General features: G+C 46.6%; 1 protein-coding gene and 1 non-coding gene across 6 annotated transcripts in view; one reads left to right on the top strand and one right to left on the bottom strand.

Annotated features, from left to right (window-relative positions):
• The window catches only part of GCNT4 (glucosaminyl (N-acetyl) transferase 4), a 30,678-nt gene extending 15,991 nt beyond the window's left edge, over positions 1-14,687 (bottom strand). Inside the window, exon 1 of one of the 5 annotated variants that reach the window (XM_078448947.2) lies at positions 14,574-14,687. Coding sequence is in view for 1 of the 5 variants with exons in the window: in XM_078448946.2 (XP_078305072.2) it covers positions 14,074-14,648 (575 nt within the window). In the remaining 4 variants the exon portion in view is untranslated. The other 4 variants (XM_078448946.2, XM_078448952.2, XM_078448949.2 and 1 more) reach the window with 4 other exon arrangements.
• LOC132681255 (uncharacterized) lies at positions 14,540-24,044 on the top strand. Its single transcript, XR_014135227.1, has 3 exons — positions 14,540-14,650; positions 18,553-18,667; positions 23,655-24,044. It is a non-coding gene; the product is annotated as an uncharacterized LOC132681255 (transcript).
• The last annotated feature ends 937 nt before the right edge of the window (positions 24,045-24,981 follow it).

Genomic DNA, 24,981 nt, shown 5'->3' with positions numbered 1-24,981 from the left:
TGGTTTAGTTTTGTTTTTCTAAAATTTTTTTTTAATGTTTATTTATTTCTGAGAGAGAGAGAGAGAGAGAGAGAGAGAGAGAAAGCATGAGCAGGGGAGGGGCAGAGAGAGGGAGACACAGAATCCCATGCAGACTCCAGGCTCAGAGCTGTCAGCATGGAGCCTGACGTGGGGCTTGGATTCACAGACCGTGAGATCAAGATCTGAGCCAAAGTTGGGCACTTAACCGACTGAACCACCCTAGGGCCCTAGTTTTATTTTTCTAAAACAGCACATGCATTGCTTCCTTCATTCTGACATTCTAATTATTTTTTGTTTTTCACTCCCTGACAATGGTCTTTTTTGTCAATGTCTGGTATATACATTGTTCCTAAAGACATACACCTGTCTTGGATCTTGAAAGACAGGAACATAGTTACTGTAGTTAATCGTTAGAGGTTTTTATTTTTTTTCCCCTCCGCCTGCTCATTATCTTTCGAAAGACTGATAACCAAAGAATTCCTTATCTTTTAGATGGTATTATGTCATTTTTGTGCTTTTCCACTAGGATTTTTGGCAAATATTCAAACGTTGCTGTTATTACATGCCTTCTGAAAAGTTTAGATTTCTGCATTAAAAATGTATGCAATTATTATTCATAAAAAAAAAAAAAGATACCTAGGGAGACACATGTAGCCAGTTCTGCTCAGTCACGTTCAGCTAACCAGCTTCTGTAACTACAGGTGGCAGATGCTATACAATTTTCCCCTCCATTCAGTATGTTTAGGGGCAATGCTTCTCCAGACAGTACAAAGCTGCAGTGACCCGTTTGGGCATCCCTGCTTGGCAAAACCATCCCTAAGGACCATATCACAAGCAGAGCAACACCGAGGACTCTACAGCAGTGGAGCGCACAACAGCCTCAACGAGGGCCTCTACCAGTGCTCAGGGGCTCAGAGGGTTAACACGGTCTCGTAGCAGGAAAGCGGGACGCCCCTCATCCAAAGGGGATGTGGTGGGGGTGCCGGCAGAACGTGGCACAACTGACAGCTTCCTCCACAGGCCCAGCGCTTGGCCTGCGAGTGCAAACACTGTGGTCACCACCTTTGAGAGTAAAGGTCTGAATGAAAATGCTGGGTGTGAACATCAGTTTGTCAACCACCTCTTGATAATCCTTCTAACCAGTAACTTAAGCGGAGCCCCTTATTTTCGGGGGGAAAGAACAAGCAACCCACATCAGGATGTATTTACTGGATGATGGTCCCTCAAGGTCATCTGAAATCTGGACTGCGGCAATGGAGCAAAAGAAGTGGCCGAATTCAGCCAGGTTTTTTATAGTCACAAAAACTGGGAGGTGGCCAACTTTGCTCTGGCTTCGTTGCCTTTGGTTCACAGGACAAACATCAAAAGCTGGTTGTATATGGGTTTTTTTGCTTTGCTGTTGTTGTTGTTGTTGTTTGAGGGAGAGACAGTGAAAGGAGGGTAGGGGCAGAGGGAGGGGGAGAGAGAGAATCCTGAGCAGGCTCCACACTGTCAGCACAGAGCCCTGTTGGGCTCTATACCAAGAATCCGTGAAATCATGACCTGAGCTGTAATCAAGAGTTGGACACTTAACTGAAGAAGCCACCCAGGCACCCATTTTTGTTTTTTTTTTAATATTTATTTATTTATTTATTTATTTATTTATTTATTTAACGTTTATTTATTTTTGAGACAGAGAGAGACACAGCATGAACGGGGGAGGGGCCGAGAGAGAGGGAGACACAGAATCAGAAGCAGGCTCCAGGCTCTGAGCCGTCAGCCCAGAGCCCGACGCGGGGCTCGAACTCGCGGAGCGCGAGATCGTGACCTGAGCTGAAGTCGGACACTTAACCAACTGAGCCACCCAGGCGCCCCTGTTTATTTATTTTTGAGAGAGAGAGAGAGCACAAGCAGGGGAGGGGCAGAGAGAAGAGAGGGAGACACAGAAGCTGCAGCAGGCTCCAGGCTGTCAGGACAGAGCCTGATGCAGGGCTTAAACCCCCAAACTGTGAGCTCACGAACTGAGCCCAAGTTGGACGCTTAACTGACTGAACCACCCAAGTGCCCCCCATGTACCCCTATTTGTGTATCTTATTGGGCAAAACCACAGGGCTAAGTCTTTAGCAGGAAATCTAAAGGGCCATAAATGATACTACTGAATGAAGTGTTTATTTTTTAATGGTTCATGACCCTCATTATGTTGCAAAACATTAAGAGCTTTTTCCTACAGGAAAACAAAAACAAAAAAGGAAAGGTGGATTTCAAAAATATCTATGCTCTTAAATTTTAGCTTGGATGGAAACAGCTTAAATGAAATGTTACCTCCTTTGCAGATACAAAAGATAACAAAAAAAGAGGTTAATTGATGTACTTGAACTTTGCCTCTCAAGCTTTATAAACACCAATCTCACATTCTTTCTTAGATTCTCCTTCTCTTCTCTGCCTTCCACACTTAGCTGGACACCATACAAAACAAAAATATATTTAATATTCTAGATGTAAAATGTGGATTGAGTATATCTCGGCTTCTTTTTCTTTTTTTCTTTCTTTTTTTTTAATTTTTTTTTTTAACGTTTATTTATTTTTGAGACAGAGAGAGACAGAGCATGAACAGGGGAGGGGCAGAGAGAGAGGGAGACACAGAATCCGAAACAGGCTCCAGGCTCTGAGCTGTCAGCACAGAGCCCGACGTGGGGCTCGAACTCACAGACCGTGAGATCATGACCTGAGCCGAAGTCGGACGCTCAACCGACCAAGCCACCCAGGCGCCCCTCGGCTTCTTTTTCTACAAAGAAGAAGAACTGAATTGAAAGACACCGGTGTCTTTTTTTTAACTGTATGTTTAGTGTGCTAGAAAGAGAAAAAAACTCTTTCCCCCCCCAAGGTCTGCATGGTATATAATTCACCGCCCACCCTGAAATTTCTAGAAGCACTTATTTGCTATTGTACGGCTAACTTCATATTTTATACTGGCCAAAATGAATTCCTCAGAGGTAGCAGCAGAAGAGATACAGCTACCCTGATTTCCATGTGTGCACTTGAAGTAGAACCTTTAATGTCCGTCACCACATCACAGAGGCAGCGTGGGGATAAACAGATGTGAATGAAGAATATGGATGGCAGGGATGGCTTAAGGCCAGGCCACACTCTCTACGAATGGATTGGACACACTCAATTTTACATCTTCAGAAGAGCGCCTTTGTTTGCTGGGTTTTGTCGACGCGGTGGGGGGCTGAGCTGGGGACTTCAGTACACTTCTCTACTTCCACTAAAAAATTCAAGCCCAGCTACTCTGGCCTGACTCTACCATTCCGTAAGATCTGTGTTCTTGGTTTACAATGTACATATTGCCCTGAGAGCTTGTGTGCCTATAGATGCCACAAAGTTAAGGCCCAGGAATTTAAAATTAAGATAAACAGGTGGAACAAAGACAATCAGCAGTGCTCGAAAAACTTCTGCCCAAATAGGAATTTTCAAAGCAGGATTTCGTGGAAAGTGTCTCCAGAAAGTCAAATCTAGAAATTACTCCAGGAAGCTCTCCAGTTGGCATCTGCTACAAGGATGTATTCTAGCAATGGCTTTAATGAAGATAACAGGTCTCTCAATATGAAGGTTTAGATTTTGGATTAATGTAATAAGGAAGTCAAAGACTTTGGTGAAAAACCACCTAAGCAAACTTACATGCCAACGGTACAGAATGCAAAACTAAGAACCAGCCTCTTCAGATGTTCACGCGGATTATAATGTTACGATCATCAGAACAGTCAGGTGCTGGTACCAGAACAGACACTGATCAGTGAGCTGAAAGTCAGCAACAGACCCGGTACGTAAAGACTTCATCTATGGCTCTGATAGAGATGGCCGGTTGCTTTCCAACATCCATCCTCCCTTCCTTCTTTACCAAGCGAACCCCTACATTGTTGGCGGCAGAGATATGCCCCTCTAAAAGCTTTTTTCTTCAGCCTCCACTGAAGAGGAACAGTCAATAACAGTATATTATACCGTGGGGTATCTGGGCAAGTTCTCTAAAGGAAACTGATTCAGGGGGAGGTATGCCATTTTGTCCTTTTTTTTTTTTTTTTTTTTAAATAAACAAAGAATGCACTTTTCTGCCTGGAAGTCCGACATGATGGCTAGAGTTATAGTAGCCATGCTGGGACCATGAAGAGCAGGCTGAGAGAATATCAGCAACTGCAGCCCTGAAAGCCTCAAACCCCTGACCCAGCAGCAGCAAACATCCACGCTGTATTCTTGTCATGTGAGAAAAATAAGCCCTCACATGTTTAAGCAACTTTGCAAAGATGCACTTTGGAAGATGAGCATTTGAAAAGGGGAATGTTTCATGCATATCAAGCAAGCTTCACACACAAGCAAGATCAAGCTTAAATGGAAATGAGGTTACAATATAGGGGCGCCTGGGTGGCTCATTTGGTTAGGCATCCAACTCTTGGTTTCAGCTCAGGTCATGATCTCACGGTTTGTGAGTTCGAGCCCCGCGTAGGGCTCTGCGCTGATGGCACGGAGCCTGGAGACTGCTTGGAATTCTCTCTCTCCCTCTCTCTCTCTGCCCCTCTGCCATTCTCTTATCAAAAATAAGTAAATACTAAAAAAATAAAAATATATAAACTAGGTTACAACAACTAGGTACAACTACTTGTCCAACAGTACAATCTGTATGTGGTCAAGCGTGAAATTCTAGGTCTCAGGCGGAGCAAACTAGAAGCAGGTGGAGGCTTTAGGTAAACATCTAAAGGAAAGTAGTCTCCACGATTGACCAAATTGCCTCTGATACTGGCACAAACCGTGCAGTCTGCACACCATGCTTCAGGTACAACACAACACAGCTCTCGGCAAACCTCTACTTTGTATGGTTCTGGTCACCAGCAGGGGGAAGGCCACATAATCTCTGAAAGTCAATTTGGGCAGGCTGTCTTCTTGTGAGTTTATCTGTAACAAGCTTCTTACCTGTCAAGGAAGATAACAGCGCCACTTAGGGTGAAACATGCTGAGTAGTTCCGATCGCCCCCTCCCTCCCTGACCTGCCTGACCCCATTCCTCTCTTCCCTGCCACACTTGACCCCTCTGCATCATACCTTCCTGCTCTACCCCTCTATTTACAGCATAGCCGGTTTGGAACTTAAAGCCAGCGGTTCTGAATTTAAGTCCTGACTTCACTAAGAAGCTGTCACCATTCTTGTCAGTCCCCTGCCTCCTTACCTGTGAAAGAGGCCAAGGTGCTAACTCCCATGGGTACTGTGATGACTGACTGAGCTCCTGCGTGGGGTACATTCTGGCAGGAAAAGCAGACGGGCACATAGGTTGCATGACAGTAAGGGGTCAAAAGCATTTAAGCAAGAGGAGCAGCCAGTACCATAGTCCAGGGGCCGTTCTGCAGGCAGGGACTGGGCTCATCCTCAACGTGCCACACCGGCTCCTGCACCCAGACACCACCTCCAGGGGACGACAGCCAGGGCTCTCCATCGGGCAGGATGGTGCAGAAGCCATAGCAAAGCCTTCCACATTCACCTGCTCCAGGGGAAATGAGGCCGTGCCCACTGTCGTAGGCCTAAAACTTTTCTGTAGGCTTGAGATTTTTTTCAAAGTAAAAATTTTTTTTTCTTTTTTTAAAGCGGGAATCAAAGGGGTAAACGGGACTGCGCAGGACTGCAAGGCTTCCAAAGTCTCCGCTTCATACGGAGATGCAGGCAACGCATTTTTAGTAGCATGGTCTTAAACATCTCAGTAAGTCTGGGGTCACTGCTGTCATCCTTCTGTAAGTATGTGTTCCAAGTATGACCTGGTTCACTACTTTGTTATGAAAATATCTTCTCTATTGTTCCGTATTTATGAACTAGTCGATGATCATAAAAATATTCTTTCTTCTATTATTTATTGTGGTTAAAATATACTTGATATAAATTTTATCATTTTAATCATCAGTGCTAAGAAGTCTCTGCTTCCTAGTTTATCCTAGAAAAGCCATTCCATAAATGATGGAGACATCATGAGTGGATGAGTGTGTGGACAAATGGTGGATGGATGGGTGGGTGGATGGATGGATGGAGAGGTAGAGGGACATGGATGGATCAATGGTTACAATTTTAACCATTTTTAAGTTCTGTAGCATCAAATATATTCACATGGTTGTATAACTATCACCACCTGCATCCACAGAATTTTTTCCTCTTCCCCAGTGGAAACTCTGTTAAACACTAACTCCTGATTCCCACCCCCCCCCTTCTGCAGTTCCTGGAAGCTACCCCCCTACTTTCTCTTTTTATGAATTTGATTCCTCTGGGAACCTCGTAAGAAAGGAATCACAGCCTCTGTCCTTATTTTACTTATCATCATGTCTTCCAAGTTCATTTGTACTGCAGCATCCATCTAAAATTCCTTCCTTTGAAGGCTGAATGATATTCTATTGTACGTATACACCATGCTTTGTTTAGCTATTTGTTGGTGGATGCTTGCATCGCTTCAATCTTTTGACTGTTATGAATAATGCTGCTACAGACGCGGGTGTACAAATATCTGTTCATGTCCCTGCTTTCACCTCTTTTGTACACACCTTCATGCTTGTATATCCTACTTCTATCCCCCTTAACTGCTTGCCTGTCCATCCAGCAAACGTCTACTGTGTGCCCACCATGTGCCAGGGAGGCGCTATGTTAGATTCTGGAGAGATAATAGAAATTGTCCTGCCTGGAGGGATCCAGAGAGAAATAAATAGCGAGGTCCCAAGAAATCCCAAGTTACTTCGGTACCTCTGAATTTTATTGTATAATCTCTCAGAATTATAACCACCAGGTAGTATGTAGAAATTATTTTTATTCAGGGATTTTCCTGGCACAGTGTTAATTATATGTCCTTCCTTTTAAGGATCTCTTCTCTGGTTCCACATCCCCTTCCTTCAGCTCCACGATCTCCGTGTTATTCCATTAGTACTTTTTCACGATCTGGTCTTTGGAACTTAATTTGTGTTTGCCTTGAGTGTCACTCCACTTCCGTCTCCTGACCCCTCGGATACTATATCCAACTCCGTCTGCCCGAGAGTATGGCAGGGTGCTTGCTGGGATGGCTACAGGAAGAAAGAACCTGGTGGAAGAGGGTGGCTGGGCAGAGAAAGCCCCTCCTTGCTGCACCCAGGCATTACGTGGGGGTGTGGAGAAAGGACACGACAATGCAAATATTCCAAATATGCTACCATGATGCAGAGGAGCAGAAGGAAGAGAGAAGGAAGGCTGGCCGGCACAGGAGCTACGTTAGGCCTTGCTCTTCCTGGTCCTGGGCACAAGTGGCCAGCCTCTGCTGCAGTCTGAATGAGCTGCTGTCACTGGCTGTCTGGATCTGGAAAACGACCAGGAGAAATACCACGGTTTGCAGAACTTTTAGAAACAGGTCCAACCTATCCAAGAGCAGACAGGCTGACTGTCTGAGCCTGAACACAGACAGGAAACTGTCCTCCAAATGGACCACCTCATCTGTTTGCCCCTTAACTAGATGAGGAAAGCAACAGAAGGGACTGGGGAAGGAAGAAAAGCAATCAAAGAGCTAGAAGTCCAGAGTATTCATAGAGATTACCTTGAGGTTACAAAGAGCTCCCTTATCACCAGGCACTTTTGTTTTGCTTGCCATGGCAAGAGAGCACATCACATCAAAAGGCGTTTGGTAGCATCTTGGATGGGAAAGCAGGCTTGAATTTTATGGACATCTTTGCAGTTTGGTTTAAAGCTAGTCTTTCAGTGCCCGGGGAAAGTACGTGGGAGAGGGCTTGGGTAGGACTGGATACGGATCATGAATGATAGCACCATGTTGGATTCCAGGCACTCTTTCATGCTCTAGCAACCATGGCTAAAAGCATTCTTGCCATAAAGCTGTTCTGCTTTCTACATTCTTTCTTTTAAATTGTTTTTTAATGTTTATATTATTTATTTTTGAGAGAGAGAGAGAGAGAGAGAGAGAGAGAGAGAGAGAGGGAGACACAGAATCTGAAGCAGGCTCCAGGCTCTAAACTGCCAGCACAGAGCCCAACGTGGGGCTCAAACTCATGAACGGCAAGATCGTGACCTGAGCCGAAGTCAGACGCCCAACTGACTGAGCCACCCGGGGGCACCTGCTTTTTACATTCTTAAACTTTGTGCAATTGAAGTATCTAATTATATTCCTTTAAAAGCCATATACGGACAAAATTCTACATTAAAAAAATTTTAAGTAACCTGAATCTCTTCGCTAAAATGTAAGCTTTAGCACAAAACCCTCTTAAAGTCTAGAGCTTAGTGGTGGTTGTGAGGGGTGGGGTGAAGGAGAGGGAAATGACAAGGCACAATTATTGCTTCCTATTATTTTGAAATACCTGAATCCATCCTAATCTGACTATAAAGAAGCTGAAATTTACCTCTGTGTCACTTACAGAAAACCCCCTAAGCTGACAGTATAAACAAATCAGGACAACAATAACAGTCATGGAGCTCCTGACCATAAGCTGCCAGTGACTATAAGGGGTGCGGGGTAGGGGGACATGGAGGCTGGAGTCAGAGAAGATGGTCCTCTCGTCCTCTCCCTCTCTCGGAGCAACTGCATGGGGACGCTTCAGAGCAGCTGTAATTTAAACCAAACAACGATGAGCTGATGACAATTCTTCTGATGTCAGCCCCACAAAGACTGCAAAAGATGCCAAGTTTTTAAGCCTCATTAACCGTGAGGAAGGCCTCTACCAAAGCTACTCACATTGTTATTAATTCCTCTGGCCAGGACATCAGCAGCCAGATCAGCAGAGGACATGAAGGTTTATACGAAAGAGGACAGAAGGAGGATCCAAACAGATTTGGACAGACTTGAATCCAGTAAGATGCAATCTAACGTCAGTACAAAGACCAGCGCTTAGGTCCAAGAAATTAACTGCACTCACAGCAGATGGAGAAATGGGGTTTAACAGGAGCATCTGGAGAGAACAGTTCAGGGTTTGGCGGACTGTATGTCTGGGGGGAGTAACAGTTTGTTGGGGATGAGACTGCCAAAAGATTTTTTTTTTAAAGGCAGCAGATGCAAACCAAAACCCAAATCAGTGTGGTTCTGGGAAGCATGAGAACCACAGGGCTGTACAACCTGAGAGCTTAGAGGGCCCTCAGGAAGCATCTTCCCCGGGGTTAGACCCTGGGGCAGAGGAAGGGATGGATTTGTGTCTGGGTACAACCCCCCACAAGGACACTGACCAGCAGAAGTTAAGCAGAACAGTGAGAAGCTTGTGAACACAAGAGGGAAACGGAAGGTCGAGACTGAAGAAACAAAAATTCAAGAAGAATGAAAGCTGGCTCCAAATATTGAAACACAGGGTGCTGGGCCCCATCCCCAGAGGTTCCCATTCAGCAGATCCGGGTGGTCTTGGAATTTGCATTTCTAAGTTCCCAGGGGAGGCTGACGTGGCTGGTCCAGGGACCATACTCTGAGAAACAAAATTGTAATTCAGAAAAAAACATGTATGTATTTCTGAGATTTTACTAAGACACAATGGCCATTCCCCAGCAAGTCCAAATTAGGGATAATTTATTGGTTTTAAAACCCCACATATTGGGGCACCTGCGTGGCTCAGTCAGATAAGTGTCTGACTTCAGCTCAGGTCATGATCTCAAGGTTCATGAGTTCGAGCCCCATGTTGGGCTCTGTGCTGACAGCTCAGAGCCTGGAGCCTGCTTCAGATTCTGTGTCTCCCTCTCTCTCTGCCCCTCCCCTGCTCACCATCTGTTTCTCTCTCAAAAATAAATAAACATTTAAAAAAACACATTTATTTTTACGATTGTGTTCTTTTTAAAATTTTATGTTGCTGAACAGAAGTTTCACCTTTACTTCTGACCCTTAGCATTTCTTATTAGTTCAGCTTCATAGAGCAAAATTCTCTCTCTCTGCTTCATTTCTTGCATTTTACGTAGTGGGCAGTCTCCTTCTGGTATTCTTCCATGCATCCTGTCCTGATGTATTATATTCGGCAGGTCAAGCCTCATTACATATTAAAATGTGACCTGCTTTCATCAAATGGTATCTGGCTTCCCACATCTGCTAAAATAGTAAATACTGATCCAGTCCTTTCCCCCCAAAAGCCCACACCGAACCCACTGTGCCCAGGGGCCCATTAGATTTCAAACCAGCTGCATTCAATTCCTGATTAATTTTTATTTGATCTTATATACTTGAAGCTTTAGCCTTTCGATCCCAGTAGGAAAATTACCAGCATATGGAATGCATATACAATGACATGCAAAGCAATGCAAATTAATACAAAACATACACTTCTAAATTGCTTGGGAAAAGTCTGTAAGCTTTGACATTGATATTATCTGCTTTGCTTCTCTACAGTCTGGCGAGCAGTGACCAGATTCTTTTATTACAGTTAATTTTATATGGCACCTAGCACCTGACACTGGTTAGCCTGTTAAATGGAAGGCGCCCCTGTCCGGGAGTCAGGCAAACGGGATCCTAGCCTGAACTTGGCCACTGTTCGGTTCTATAGCCTTGTACAAGTTCTCCCAATTCTCTGGTTCTCAGATCCTACATCTGGAAGTAATGAGGTGACATCATCCTAAAACCGCCAGCACTAAGGCTTACAGGCCGGCACAATGCACACATCGTGTACACGTTGTGCGTGCGGGATGCACACGTGCAATCCTCATCACAGCCCATGAGAAGGTACGATCAAGCGTGCGCCCCATCCATGTGGTGTCATTTCAGAGGCCAGGAAACTCTCATGGGTAAGCGAGGGAGCGGCACAGCCAGAACTGGCCTCAGCAGTATCGCTCCAGGGGCCACTCAGTGGAGCTGCTGCTCTGTTGCCCCATTTCCAGCTGTGTTACTATGAAACATTAAGTTTGCATGATTCACGAAGTCAAAGTTCACATCTCACAGTCATATGTGCTTCAAAGTACTGTTTCTGTGAGATGCTGAGAGTTACGGGAGTTCGATGTCAAAATGCCAGCTCAATCAGACTGTATTCATCTGAAGGGACTCCGGTATCTTCGTTCCATCCCTTTCACGTATTGTGTGTGAAGCTCCGTCATCTCACAAAAGCCATCCCCCTTTCCCTCCTCTCACCTGAGGAGTGGCTTCCAGGGGGGCAAGCGTGGAGGCCACTGCCAGTCCTCAGCCCGCAGCGCGCCCCGCGGACCGGGCAGGTGCTCGCTCCCATGTGTGAGACGCGCCCCCCTGGCTCTCACCTCTCCCCATGAAGGCAGGGGCTCTGTCCCAGGTCCACACCCCTGCCCCGGCCACCCCAAGCGTTAAATAGTGCCCCAGCACAGGTGACGCCTACTCCACTGGAGCATCAGCCAGGGTCTCAGACTCAACCAACCGAACATATCTTTCCTCCAAAACCTGCCCCTCCTCTAATGTTCCGTTTTTTATGAATGGCAGCAACATCTGCCACAACCTGGAGAGAGTCGCCCTGCCCTCTCCACACAAAAGTCGTCACCAAGTCGCTCCAGAGTCTGCCTTGAATGCAAGCACTTGCTGCCACGGCCTCAGCCCAGCCCAGACCCCCAGGCCTCTCAGACCCTTGGAACAGCCCTGTTTACCTTCCGGGTACCTCAGATCCATTCTCACACAGCAAACCTAGTCTTGTTTTGTTTTGAATGCAACTCTCACCAGGACACTCTCAGGTGTGAAACTGTCCAGGGGATTAATTCCACAAAAGGGCCCCAAGGCCTGGTATCATGTAGCCCTGGCACCTGCTCACCTCACCTGTGCCACTCTCCCTTCACATCAAACTGGACCTCTCCATTCCACAAACTCTCTGCTAGTCCTTCGGTCTCAGGGCACGCTGCTCCCTGGGCGGGGAGAATGCTCCTTTCCCCCTTCTCTTCCGTGGACTTAGTGGACACCACTCCCACTCATCCATGAGGCCCACCTTAAATCTCCCCCAGAAGGCCACCTGTCTCTTTCCCAGACTCAGCACATGTGCCCCCTCCCCCTCCCTCCTCCCCCCCCCCCCCCCCCCCCAGCACGCGGCACTGGCCAGACCCACAGTAAGGTCTCAACAAATTTGGATTGATGAATTGACTTTTCAACCCGGCATCACATAATCCCATTCTCGTGCTGCTTTCTTCCACTTCCCAGCCTAAGAAGGAAATCCTTTCTTTGAAGGAGACACAGTTTACTTCTGGTAGGGGCCCTAAGATAAGCCCCAGGTTACCAACCAAACTAGCAGCTGCAGTATTCAGTGATTTTCAAGGGAGAAAACAGAAGCTGGGCACAGTCATGTACATTCCCTACTTCCTCACCCCCCACCTCCACCCCCCACCCCCCACCCCCCACCCCCCACGCAGCCATGATCTGCATTCATTCAAAGTCACATTGATAACTATTTACTGCCTGCCTATCTTGAGGGTACTTACTTGTCATGGTGCTATCAAGTGCCGACTTTGACTTATTCCCCAATTATGCCATTCACTCCTACCTACCACCGTGCTGATAACTGTGGCATTTAGCAAATTACTTTGGAATGAGTAAACTCTGGAATGAGTACAAGCAATAAACAGGAAGGAACCCTGCTCCTCATCTCCCCCTCCCCCAAATTCTTCTATCAGTTTTCTGAACTCCGGACCACACAACCAAATTCTTTGGCTATTGTTTCTCTGCTAATAAAAGAGGTAATTCAACAGCATCTTAATCGGTCATTTCTCAGACAGTATTGGATCCTTGCAAAGTGCAGCACAGAAATGTTCCCTGCCATCATTCATTTATTTTTAAAGATTTTACTTCCTCAAGACACTATCAACGAAGGCTGTCAAAAGGGACAGTTAGGTTCTAAAATGCCTTAGGCTGATAAGTGGTTTGATAAGGGCACGCTTCATGCATAGAAGATCAAGAAGGGTGACTTCCATGTCTACCAACTCTCACGGGATACTTAATATTAGCCCTAATTCCCTTAACATTCTGGGTTGTTCCTCTTCAACTGTAGGGACGAGAAGAGAGAAGGGTAAGGGTCTGAGGGCTAACACCACCTCTTCGTGTGCCCAGGTAAGGGGGCAAATCACAAGCTTCCCGTGCGACAACAACCCGGAAAACCTCCCCAAGACCGAGAACTTGGTTCTAAAACTACCAGGCAATACCAGCTCACTCACGCCGTCAGTCTAAGTAAAGATGGTAAACTGACTCGAGACTCCAGACCTCTTGGCTTGGATCCCCGGAGGCTCCACGCCTGCCCAAGCGGCGCGGCCACCTCGCAGGGGGGACGTCCTGGTCAGCTCTGCGGCATGAAAACTTGACCTTAAAAAGCAACGAAGCTCGTCCCTGCGGAGGGCACCGCCAGGAGGTCCGCCCCACAGCTTGCGATCTCCAAACTGGTAAGACCTCACCCCACCCCAGCCCACCCCTCCCCTCCGCCCCAGAGCGCCCAGTGCTAATGGACAAGCCACTGGTGCAGCCCATCCCCGAGCGCCTCGTCCCTCTCCCGCCCACGCGCTTCCCGCCTACCAGGGACGAGGACGCCAGGGACCCGAGTCTCGGGCAGCGTCGCTGCCAGCGGCGCTGGGGCTGCGGTGAGGCTGGAGCGCTGGGTGGGGGGGGGAGGTGGGAATAGCCGGCGTCGCGCCCCCTCCTCCTTGGCGCCCCTCACCAGAGCGGCCCTTGTGCCGCGGGACGGAAACTGCGGGCCCCCCGCCTCGGAAAGGGCGCGTGCCGGAGCCGCGTTCTCACCGCTCGGGGAGAGTCCGGGGAAACCCTGGTGCGGACACGCCGCGCGGGTTCCCGAAGTTGCGGCGTCCGCGAGTGCCGAGGCGGAGTCACCCGCAATAGCCCCCGACTCCCATCTCCGCCCGCCGGGTGCCCGCGCCCTTCCTCCCGGCACCCGCTAGGCGCGCAGCCAGGCCGGGGCTCAGCCCGGGATCCCGCTGCGGCACCCCGTGGTCGGCGTCCCTGCCCCCACCCCCCCGAGAGCAACGCGGCGCCCAAGTTTTCCCTAGCGGGAAAGTCAAAGTCTCGAGGAGGAGAGGGTCCGGCCGTCCTGGCCACTCCGTGGCTGGGATCGGAGCCCTGCACCCCGGCCCCGGCCGTTCCTCGCTGGCCTGCGTGGCCAAGTCGACTTACGAAAGGGAGCAGGGGAGCCCCGAACGCGGGGTCCCCGCGGCTGCAGAGGCCGTCCGGGAGGGGGCCGCGAGCTGCGCTCCGGGCTCCCAGCCCCTCTGCGGCGGCGGCGGCGGCGGCGGCGGCGGCTCGCTCCCGCCTCCTCCCCTTTCGCCAACTCGGCGGCGCGCCCTGCTAGGGAGTTGCTTTCCCTCGGCCGGGGGTGGGAGAGCGCCGAGCGGCCCCCGTGACGTGGAGGAGAAAGGAGGAGCGCCGTCGCCGCGCTCCCGCAGCGGGAGCTCCCCGCCCCTGCACTCCGGGGTCCCCGCTCCAAGCTTGGGACAAAGTTGCGAGGCGCGCGCGGCGCGCTCCGCTCCGGCCGAGCCGCGCGGCTCTGCGCCGCTGCCCTGAGCGTCATCCAGGTTCGGGTGCCTCCCCGCGTTAAACAGACAAGAAATCCGAGGTCCAGGGAGCCAAGAGACTTGCCCAAAGTCGCTCAGAGGGCGGTGACAAAGCAAACTTACATCTGCGACTCCTTGCTTTCCCCCAAGGCTGTGCTCTGTGAAGCTCGGGCCCTGCAGGATTTGCCTTGCTCTCATTGGTGAGACTGGGACAGTGTCCCACGCAGCCGGGAGAAATATCTAGGAACAGCGTGGGAAGGTGGAGCTTTATGGCCAATAAATAGGGTACAAAGTTGTTTTCCGTCAGTGCCTACATGCCAAATAGACACTCGAAGGCTTCCTTTTTACCCGAGAAAGCGGGGCGGGGTGGGGGTGGGGGGTCGGTGAGGGCGTCAGGCCTTGAGGGCGTGGGATCCGGTACCAGTCCTGATCCCGGAATAATTGAATGAAAGCAAGCTCAGACCTACTTAACCAACTAAGAAATATCTACAGCTTGAAATATACTAATTTTTGGAAGTGGATGTGATGCAGGCAGGCCAGTCTGAGGACACGGGAGGGGGGTCCCAAAGGACGAGCCAAAAGGATCCTTGGCTTCGGGCAGGATAGAAATCACATGTGGAAAGTTTATGGAATAGCGGGAGTGACCGAGAATAGCAGAGGGAGTGTCTAGGAGACTCCAAAGGGGGAATGAGTCTAGTGGTTGCTTTGGGTTAGGAATTTATATTGGAAAGGTGTCCAGGGTATGTGTTCCTTGAGGATTCCAGGAGAGGGGCCAAAGGCACAATGACAGGTGAATATTAGGCGTTATTTTAGAAGGTCCGCGGTGTTGATGCCAGCCTCAGCCCAGATTTGATGGAAGCTAATGTCCTGGAATGAGTTTTGGATCTGGCTCTTCTTAGATGTTATCAGGTGTCTGAGAACTTAGGACAGAACTCAGAGAATAACTTTCTTATTTCCCCCTTGGAGTGGGAACATAGCTCCTCTGGTTTATGCAAACGCAAAAAATAGAACATGAGTAAATGGGGCCTAGCAGAAGAACAGCAGAGATGGAGCCTTTCTAAAAATGGAGTCCCTTCCGTTTCCCTATCTCAGATGCTTTATCTGTGCTGGCAGTTGTCTACTTCCAGAAGTCTCCTGCAGCACTCCTGTTCCTTTTAGGGCCAGAGGCTCCTAGGGCCTGACTTTTAGAACAGGAGGCCCACGAGGCAAGTCAGTCACAGCTGGTTTGCTGCTTCCTTCAGTGTCAGTCCGTGTTGACTAAGGGCTTGCCGTATGCCTGGTTGGTGGGTGGAGAGCCAGATAAGACCAGACTCTGACACCCAGTGAATCCCAACTAGGGAGCACTGCATAAGACTCCGTATCCTTTACTCCCAGGATCTAGAGTCTGTCCACAGTAGGAGAGACTCTGAGACTACTCTGCCTCTTAAAAACTTCTCTGTGCCAGGGGAGCAAATACTTCAAGATCCGTTTTGCAGACACTTTCAAGTAAATGGCCAGCTTTACACTCATCTCCTTTTCCCCAGTGGGACCTCCTTTTTCTGCAAGAGTCACTAAAGATCAGGTAATTCACTCTGCTTGTCTCCCCCGTCTGCACACGAAGAAGATGATGATAAAAACAAGTAAGGCTTCTATCATCCATCTTGGGCGCTATTCTAAGATATCTATACAGACTCCTTTAATCATCACAAAGTTACGAAAGAGGTGCCATTTCTATTCTGATTTTATAGATGACAAGAGGGAAGCAGGTGAAGTGAAATAAGTTGCCAATAAATGGAAGAGCCAGAACTCAGACCCTGATGGGCTGCCCCAAGTATCCATGCTGTTAATAGCTGAGGAGACTGAGGCCTCTGAGACTGGGATTTGAATGGCCCACCGGCCCACACCAGCCCCCACTCGCACCACCGAAGCTTCTGGTTATCTCAAGCAAGGGGCGTTACGAAAGCCACACTCACAGAATTCCTCCCAAAGAGACCAGTTTTCTTATTCTGAATATATCCAATCAAAAGTGGTTATCCAGGGGCATCTGGGTGGCTAGGTCGGTAAAGAGTCCAACTTCTGCTCAGGTCATGATCTTGCAGTTTGTGAGTTAGAGCCCCACATCAGGCTCTGTGCTGACCTCTCAGAACCTGGATCCTGCTTCAGATTCTGTGTCTCCCCCTCTTTCTGCCCCTCCCATGCTCATGCTCTCTGTCTCTCAATAATAAATAAATGTTAAAAAAATTTTTTTAAAAAGTGGGTATCCATTCACTCACTTGCTCCCCTGTCTCCAACTCCCAGATCAACCTACTAGTCATAAAGCAAACTGTTTCTATGATGGGACCTTAAAAAACACCTTTAGCATAAAGTTTGGGCACGTTGTTTTCGATTGTTCTATATTCAGACCATGCCCATTCTCTCCCTGCCCTCTCTATTCACTGCCATCAATTAGTCCCTTTCCTTAAAACAGTGCCCCAAGTCTTCCAAAAGCTGATTGTCCAAGGCTGGATGGTGGCCACGGAAGGTCTCTGCTACGCTGTGCAGCACGCTCAGTATTCCTGTTAGTTTCCCAGAGCTGCCGTAACAAATTACCACGAACTAGGTGACTTAAAACAGTAGAAATGTATTCTTTCACAGTCTGGACCCAGAAGCCTGAAATTAAGGGGTTGGCAGGGCCATGCTCCCTCTGAAAGCTCTAGGGAAGAATATTCCTCTGTCTCTTCCTCGCTTGCGGTGGTCAAGGGCACTCCTTGGCGCTCCTCGGCTTGCAGAAACATCACTTCAGACTTTGTTTCCTTTACTACGTTAGCCTTCTTTTGTGTGTGTGTGTCTTCTCTGTGTCCAAATTTCTGTCTTCTTTAGGGTTATCAGACACTGGATTTAGGACCACCCTAATCCAGTATGACCTCATCTTAACTTGATTACATCTGCAAAGACCCTATTTCCAAATAAGGTCAGGTCCACAGGTTCTGGGTGGACATGAATTTTGGGAGGACACTATTCCACCAAGTACCAGCCCTAAAAGTCACTGTTAATGAAAATGTTTGCTTGAGCTAAGGATGCAAAGAGTTATAAATCACAGGGCCTCTCCTCCAAGTAAGACATTGTACTTACAGACATAGTCCCTGTACCCAGAACATCAATAACCAACAGGACAGGAGATGCCAAGCTCCAAATGATGGGCCAAATGACAGCCATGCTCAGGAAGTCAGCCAAGGGGACACAGTCACTGAGGACACCACTAAAGCACATCACTCCGAGCAGAGGGCAATCTAAGCACACCCTTGTAGGAAAGCAAAGATAAGTAAGGATAGCTTATCAAAAGCACAGCTGTGAGTGGGGAAGGCGTGCCTGGCAGAATTTTACTTCTGAAGTTTTACTGCAGAAATGAGAGGCTAAAAGGACACCTACCATATGGAGTATAAAAACATGGTAGATTATTTGGCCACAATAATGGTATGTTGCAATGCCATTGCAATTAGCATGCTTTAAAGTGCTCTTTCCTTTCATTAATTTCATTCGGTCTTTTTTTTTTTAATGTTCTATTTATTTTTGAGAGAGCACAAGTGGGAGAGGGGCAGAGAGAGAGAGGGATGAAGGATCTGTAGGGAGCTCTGAGCTGCCAGCACAGAGCTGGATGCTGGGCTTGAACTCACGAAACACAAGATCATGACTTGGGCCGAAGTTGGATGCCCAACTGACTGAGCCACCCAGACGCCCCTCATTTGGTCTTTATAACAATCAGAGTGTCATCAGAGAAAAGGACATTATATCTTACATCTAAGGATCCTGGGGCTCCAAGGGGGCAAGTAATTTCCTCAGGTCAAACAGCAAATCAGTTGTAGAATTGGTATGAAACACACTGGCCTCAATAGTCCTTGTTCAGGAATTTCCTTACCAAATGATGTTTTCCCCTGGGTGAGCCTTCCAGTACTGGCTGTGTTGTCCTTGGCCCAAGGAAAGCATCTGAAGAACAGGGTAATCCTGTAAGAAATGAAAAGCCTTCCTAAAGCCATGTGAATTCCAAATTGGAATTGTGATAAACCTCCCCCAGACATCTGAATTGGTTTCACTAAACCTTCTGAGTATTTTTGGCTGTATTAAAGAATCTCCTTTGGCCTTCTAGAAACATAATAGGATACAGTGGCCTTCTGAGAAGCTCAGCTGATTACCTCATGAAAATAGAGGTTGGAGAAGTTGAGATGTTGGATACAAAAGGCAACAAATTACATCACAAAATGGTAAGCTGACAAAAACTGATAATCACAATTTCGTGTTGGATCTCACCAGTGTGGAGTCGTGCGCAGATGACCAGATCTTGGCATGTTTGAAAGATTTTCCACTAAGTATCTGTAACTGTGGCAAGCAGCTGGAAGTAAGCAGAAAGTCTAACCTTGGGCTGAGTATCTGATGATTGAGGTGTATTTTCCTGGATTTTCCTTTACTTAGTAATCCGGGAACTTGCTGTATCCTCTGCTGGCTGTGTTTAATGGTATGTTTAAGGATGAAATGCTTTTGAATCTAGTGTGATTCACTGAGTTCTTACCTGTGCAAAGTGCTACACTGGTTGCTACAAGAGAATACAAAAATATAAGAGACAGTCCCTGACCTTGAAGAAAAGCCCATATCATTTAGGAGAGATGAGACGTAGAAATTAAAAATGGTATAAGTGGGGCTGCAATGATATTCTCAGCAGCTTCTCATCAATCAGTTGTCTGTTCAGATGCAACTTCTCTTGCCACCCTTTTTACAACAATGGCTTCCTGTACCTCCATATCACCTTCTAGCCCTTTATCTTGCTCTCTGGCCTTTATGACATTTGTCACTATCTGAAATTAACTTCTTTGCTTGTTTACTCTGCTCCTAGACAGAGGACATGGAATTGTCTCGTTTTTTGGTGTATTCCTAGCAGCTAAAAACAATGCTGGGCACATATTTGGTGCTCATTAAAATTTTCCAAACAAATGAATGCAGTACATATTAATCAACTGAAAATGGGCCAAGATAAGTTAAATTAATGTAGTGTTTCCCACATTTGACTGATAAAACTTATATGGGCACTATCAAAAAATTTTTTGTGAAGGTTTTGATTCAGTAAACCTGGAATGGGGCCCAGGAATCTGTATTTTTAAGAAGCATCCCAAATGATTCTTTTAATGGGACAAGTTTGAGAAACAGAGGATTAATGCAGTGATTGATGCATTGATGGTGGTTGGAAAAAAAAAAACAAAACTGAAGTTACAAGATCAGTTTCCAAAGATCAGTGGCTGCTCACTGGAATCACCTGGGAGAGATTTAAAAAACCCTGTGTGTGCCTGGGTGGCTCATTTGGTTAAGCAGCCTGCTCTTGATTTCAGCTCAGGTCAGGTACTCCTGGTTAGTGAGTCAGCTGCGCTGACAGCACAGAGCCTGCTTGGGATTCTGTCTCCCCCTCTTTGCCCCTCCCCCCCACATGGGTACGCGTGCTTGCTCTCTCTCTCTCTCTCTCTCTCAATAAATAAATAAACTTACAAAAAAAAATTCCGACAGCACAGACACTACTCCAGATCAATGAAACTAGAATCTCTTGGGATGAGGCCTAGATTTGGTCTGGGTTTTAACATTCATCAGGTGTTCCTAATAAATATCCAAGACTGACAATCCCCTGAGATCTGCAGAAATATTTTATAAGTACTCCATGTATATTGCTAGGTTGTGGTCCAGTGGCTTCCAGCTTCTTGTCTCCCACAGCTAGAATCCTTGATCTCCTAGTTTGGAAGAAACACATGCAGACACTTACACAATAACCCAATTTGGGGAGAACTATAGTCACTTTTTGCTATTGTAAAACATGTTATTGGGGCACCTGGGTGGCTCAGTTGGTTAAGTGTCTGACTTCGGCTCAGATCATGAGCTCGTGGTTGGTGGGTTCGAGCTGTGTGCTGACAGCTCAGAGCCTGGAGCCTGCTTCCAATTCTGTGTCTCCCTCTCTCACTGCCCCTTCCTCACTTGCATTCTGTCTGTCTCTCTCTCTTAAAAATAAACAAACATTAAAAAAATTTAACAAAAAAGGTTATTTAAAGCAACAACTGAATAAAATCTCATGTACTTCATGGCCAGAGAAAAAAACACATACAATATTTTGAAGGTGAGAAAGCCAACGCCCCTTGAGCATAGCCTAGATGGTTAGAATGAGTCATAGAGAGTAAAAATGCTACGCTTATAATAAAATGGGAGAAAACAGGGGCACCTGGATAGCTTAGTCAGTTAAGTGTCCGACTTTGGCTCAGGTCATGATCTTACAGTGTGTGGGTTCAAGCCCCGTGTTGGGCTCTGTGCTGACAGCTCGGAGCCTGGAGCCTGCTTCGGATTCTGTGTCTCCCTCTCTCTCTCTGCCCCTCCCACACTCACAATCTGTCTGTTTCTCTCTCTCTCTCTCTCTCTCTCTCAATAAATTAAAAAAAAAAAAAAAAAAAAAAAAAAGGGAGGAAACAGGAGAATCCTGAGTTTCTCTTGGAGGCCTACAGAAAGGTGAGAGGTGGCCCAGGAAAGAGAGAAAGGGGAAGATGTGGAAAGAGTCTATAACAGTGGTTCTCAATCTGGCTGCATATTAAAATCACCTAAGGTGCTTAAGAAATTACCAATCCCAGACTCATTCTCAAAGATTTTCTGTATTAAGTATAGGGATGTAGTGTGTGTGTGTGTGTGTGAGAGAGAGAGAGAGAGAGAGGGAGAGAGAGATGCAGCAAGGTTGTTAATCACAGGTTCAGAGAGGGGAGCCCGGGCAACTTACCCCTCATAACAACAACAGCTATCATTTATTTTTTTATTTTTTTTAATGTTTTTTATTTTTATTTTTATTTTTGAGAGAGTCAGCACAGACCCTGACTCTGGGCTTGAACCCACAAACGTGAGATCATGACCTGAACTGAAGTCCGTTGCTCAACTGACTGAGCCACCCAGGCGCCCTGACAGCTATCATTTATTGAGCAACCCCTCTGTGCCAGCCACAGTGGCTGATGCCTGCTTTATGCAGCTTACCTCATTGAATCCTCACATACATCTGAGGAGGAAGGTACGTTGGTAGCTCCATTTACAGACATGGAAACCCAGAGAGGGTCACAAGGTTCCCTAATTAGAGAGTGGCAGAGCTAGGATGTCGGCCCAGAGCCTGCTCTTATATCCACTGTCTTGTCCTGCTTCAACCAAGGCAGGGTCTGATGAGGACGTCCTTAAGGAGAAACTCCCTGTGGCAGAGGCCATGTCCAGTCATTAAGTTTTGTGCTTTACTGTGCTGGAACTCCTTCCCCTTTATCAACAAGCCTTCCGGGAAGCCCCTGCTCCACAACAGCTGGGGTGGGTGGTGCTTTGGGGAAAGGACCAGGTGGGGTGAGATCAGCATGAGGCAGAGGGATATGGGAGGTGGTGAGAGCATTAGTGGCTGAGAGCAGTGTCCAAGGACCAAGCTGACCAGTAGGCTGATGGAGTTTCACAGAAAAACAGCTACAGTAGAGAATGTAGAGAAACAGCAGCAGAGGGACCAAAAATGGGGCAGTGGCGGACTTTGCCCTGTGTGTTGACTGAGCGGCTCAAGTCTGTCCCCTTGGCTTCTATACGAAAGGGACCTCCAACATTTTAGAGAGGGGCTCTCTGGGCTTGCGTTACAACATATAAAATAATTTGTGACAGAGAGCCAGGTTCTTCCACATTTGACTGTCTACTTATTTATTTATCCTGGATACCTTTTTTTTTTTTTTTTTTGGTTAAGTATCAAAATTTTCTTAAACCTCTCCATATCTACCACTAGCATTTCTGTTTCGGGGACATTTTTTACACGAGGAAACCTAATTTTTGTTTTGTTCTGTTTAGTCATTTCGTAACAGTTAATGTGTAGGCATAATGAGCAGAGAACAAAAATGCTGTGCCGAGGTGAAGATGTTGGGTGATTGGCAAGTCTCACCCACCAGCTGGGTAACTTGTCTCACCACTTCCTGGCCTCCGGCTTTGAAGGACATGACCCAACTTCATATCTCAGCCAACCTGCCAGACGTCATGGAACTTTAAGGTGTCTTGTGAAAATCTAAAAACAGAAATGTTAACTGCTTTTACTTTTAGAAATACCACTATTTACATTACAGCTTCAAATGTTTGCATCTGCCGTTCCTACTTTAAAGTCCCTGGCAAAGTAGCCTAAATGAAAGAATGTGAAGTAACAAATATGTCCAAGGAATTTAAGGTTAACCATGCAGCCTGTACTCAGGGCTTAAACAGAGACCCAGGCAAGCTGATCTGACATGGCCTCAAATTCTGTGCCTCTTATTTAGGTCCATAAAAGAATTATGGATGTGAGAACATTATGATTAAGTTTAAGCAGAAGCTTACTGTATTTCTTGGCTTTAACAAGTTTAAGAATGATATAGCCCTGGTATCCTTCTGTGAAATAGGCTTCAACATAAATGTGCTGAGGAGAAATAGGAGAGGGTGTCCAAAGAAATACACATGGTGGGTATGTGCTGTTACCCCTCATGGAACTGGGAATCCAAAGGGACTTAAAAGTCCAGGTCCTCTGGGCACATGCATTCCTTTAAAAACAACAGGACAGTTTCCCATGAAAATTGAGTTTGGGCAATATTTCAGATGAATAAGCTTTACTCATTCTTTGTACCGGAACTCCCTAGATTGAGAAAGAGAGAGCCCAAGAACAGATACCAATGTGTTCATATTGCAACTCATCCAGTAAGACTGCTGCATTCCATTTGCCACTTATGTCTCCATCTGCCATGACTACCTGTCATTCACTGAAGTGGGCAAATACTGACTCCCTCAGAGTGTGTAGGAGGAAGGAGTCGATACGGTCGTCATCACTCAAAATGATGTCAATACTCTTGTAATCATTTTGTATATATATAATCAGGCAAATACTTTTGGTTGAGAGAGAGGAAATATATGGTAGCTGACAGCATGAGTTCTGAAGCCAGATTATTAGGTTTGAATCCCAGCTTTACCACTTGGTAGCTGTGTGACTTTGGGCCAAGTTACTTCATTCTGTCCCTCAGTTTCCTTATTTGTAAAACGGGAATAATATCTCTGCCTCATAGGGTGTGGTGAGGATTAAATGAGTTATTACATTGAAAGTGGTTAACAATGACTGGTACATATTAAGTGTTCAATAAATATTGCTCTTAGCCCAACTCTTCCCCCTCACACATGTGTTTGGTGTTTTTGTTTGTTTGTTTATTTTACTGACAGATTCTGGAATCCGTACAACTGACTACTCTCCTGCACATGGGCAAATCCTTTTTCCTCTCAACCAATCAAGTTAATCCTACTTCCCAGGCCAGTGACTAGTTTACAAACGGGCAGATGGCATAATTCTAGCCAATGAGACACAATGTCCCGGTGTGGTCGTGGTGCTCGGAAAAGATGTGCATTGGAAGAAAGTTATTTCTGTTCTTCGTCTAATGAGGCTGTTTCTACATGTACACCTCCTGTAACAGCCCAGCCATCTTGGCACTGTGAAGGGAGCTGGAAGAAAGATGGAAACAACAGTGACAATGTTGAGTTGAAGAATTAATGAAGTCTAAAGTTTCTACCTCTGGACTCGTTATAGGAAATAAATTTTCCTTATTGTTTAAGCCATTTTTGAGTAGAGTTTTCTATTGTTGTACCTGAAATCTTCTAACTGGTTGATATTTCTTGAGCATCTAGTATGTTTGAGATATTTTATGGAAATAAGGTATAAATCTCTAAGCCTGATCTCAACAAGTTTTCCAGCTATTTGCAGGGAGATGAACCATGAGGACGAATAACACCAGGCTGTAAATATTTGGTGCTTGGATCAGGGTGGTCTGAGAAAGCAATATGTGAGGTCATATATGAGGAGAGGGCTCAAAGAGTAAAGAACACATAGATGGGCAGAAAAGAGAGGGAATATTCTAGGTAGTATAAACAAATGTATGGGAGAGTTAGGGATTGCATTAACTTGCTCAGAGCTCCATTACAGAATACCACAAACTGGGTGGCTTAAACAACAGTTACTTCTCATAGTTCTGGAGTGTAGAGATCCAAGATCAAGGATTCAGCAGTGTTGATTTCATCCTGAGCCCTCTGTCCTTGGTTTGCAGATGGCTGCCTTCTTGCTGTGACTCACATAGTCTTTAAAAAAAATTTATTTTTAATGTTTGAGAGAGAAAGAGACAATGAGCAGGAGAGTGGCAGAGGGAGAGGGAGATACAGAATCCGAAGCAGTCTCCAGGATCTGTGCCGTCAGCACAGAGCCTGATGCGGGGCTCAAACCCATGCACAGCAAGACCATGACCTGAGCCAAAGTTGGGCGCCCAACTGACTGAGCCACCCAGGCGCCCCTCACATCATCTTTTATTTGTACATGTGCATCTCTGTTATCCCTCAATGTGTCCACATTTCTTCATATAAGTACAAGAGACTGTATGAAGACCTACCTTACTGGCCATATTTTAATTTAATCACCTCTTTAAAGGCCCTATTTCCACATAGGGGTTAGGACTTCAACATATGAATTTTGAGGAGACACAATCCAGCCTATAATAGGGACAAA

The sequence above is a fragment of the Panthera onca genome, chromosome A1 (genome assembly GCF_046562875.1).
Source record: "Panthera onca isolate mPanOnc1 chromosome A1, mPanOnc1 haplotype 2, whole genome shotgun sequence".
NCBI lineage: Eukaryota > Metazoa > Chordata > Mammalia > Carnivora > Felidae > Panthera > Panthera onca.
Note: the sequence above shows the minus strand (reverse complement) of the source record. Positions and strands in the feature narration are given on the sequence as shown.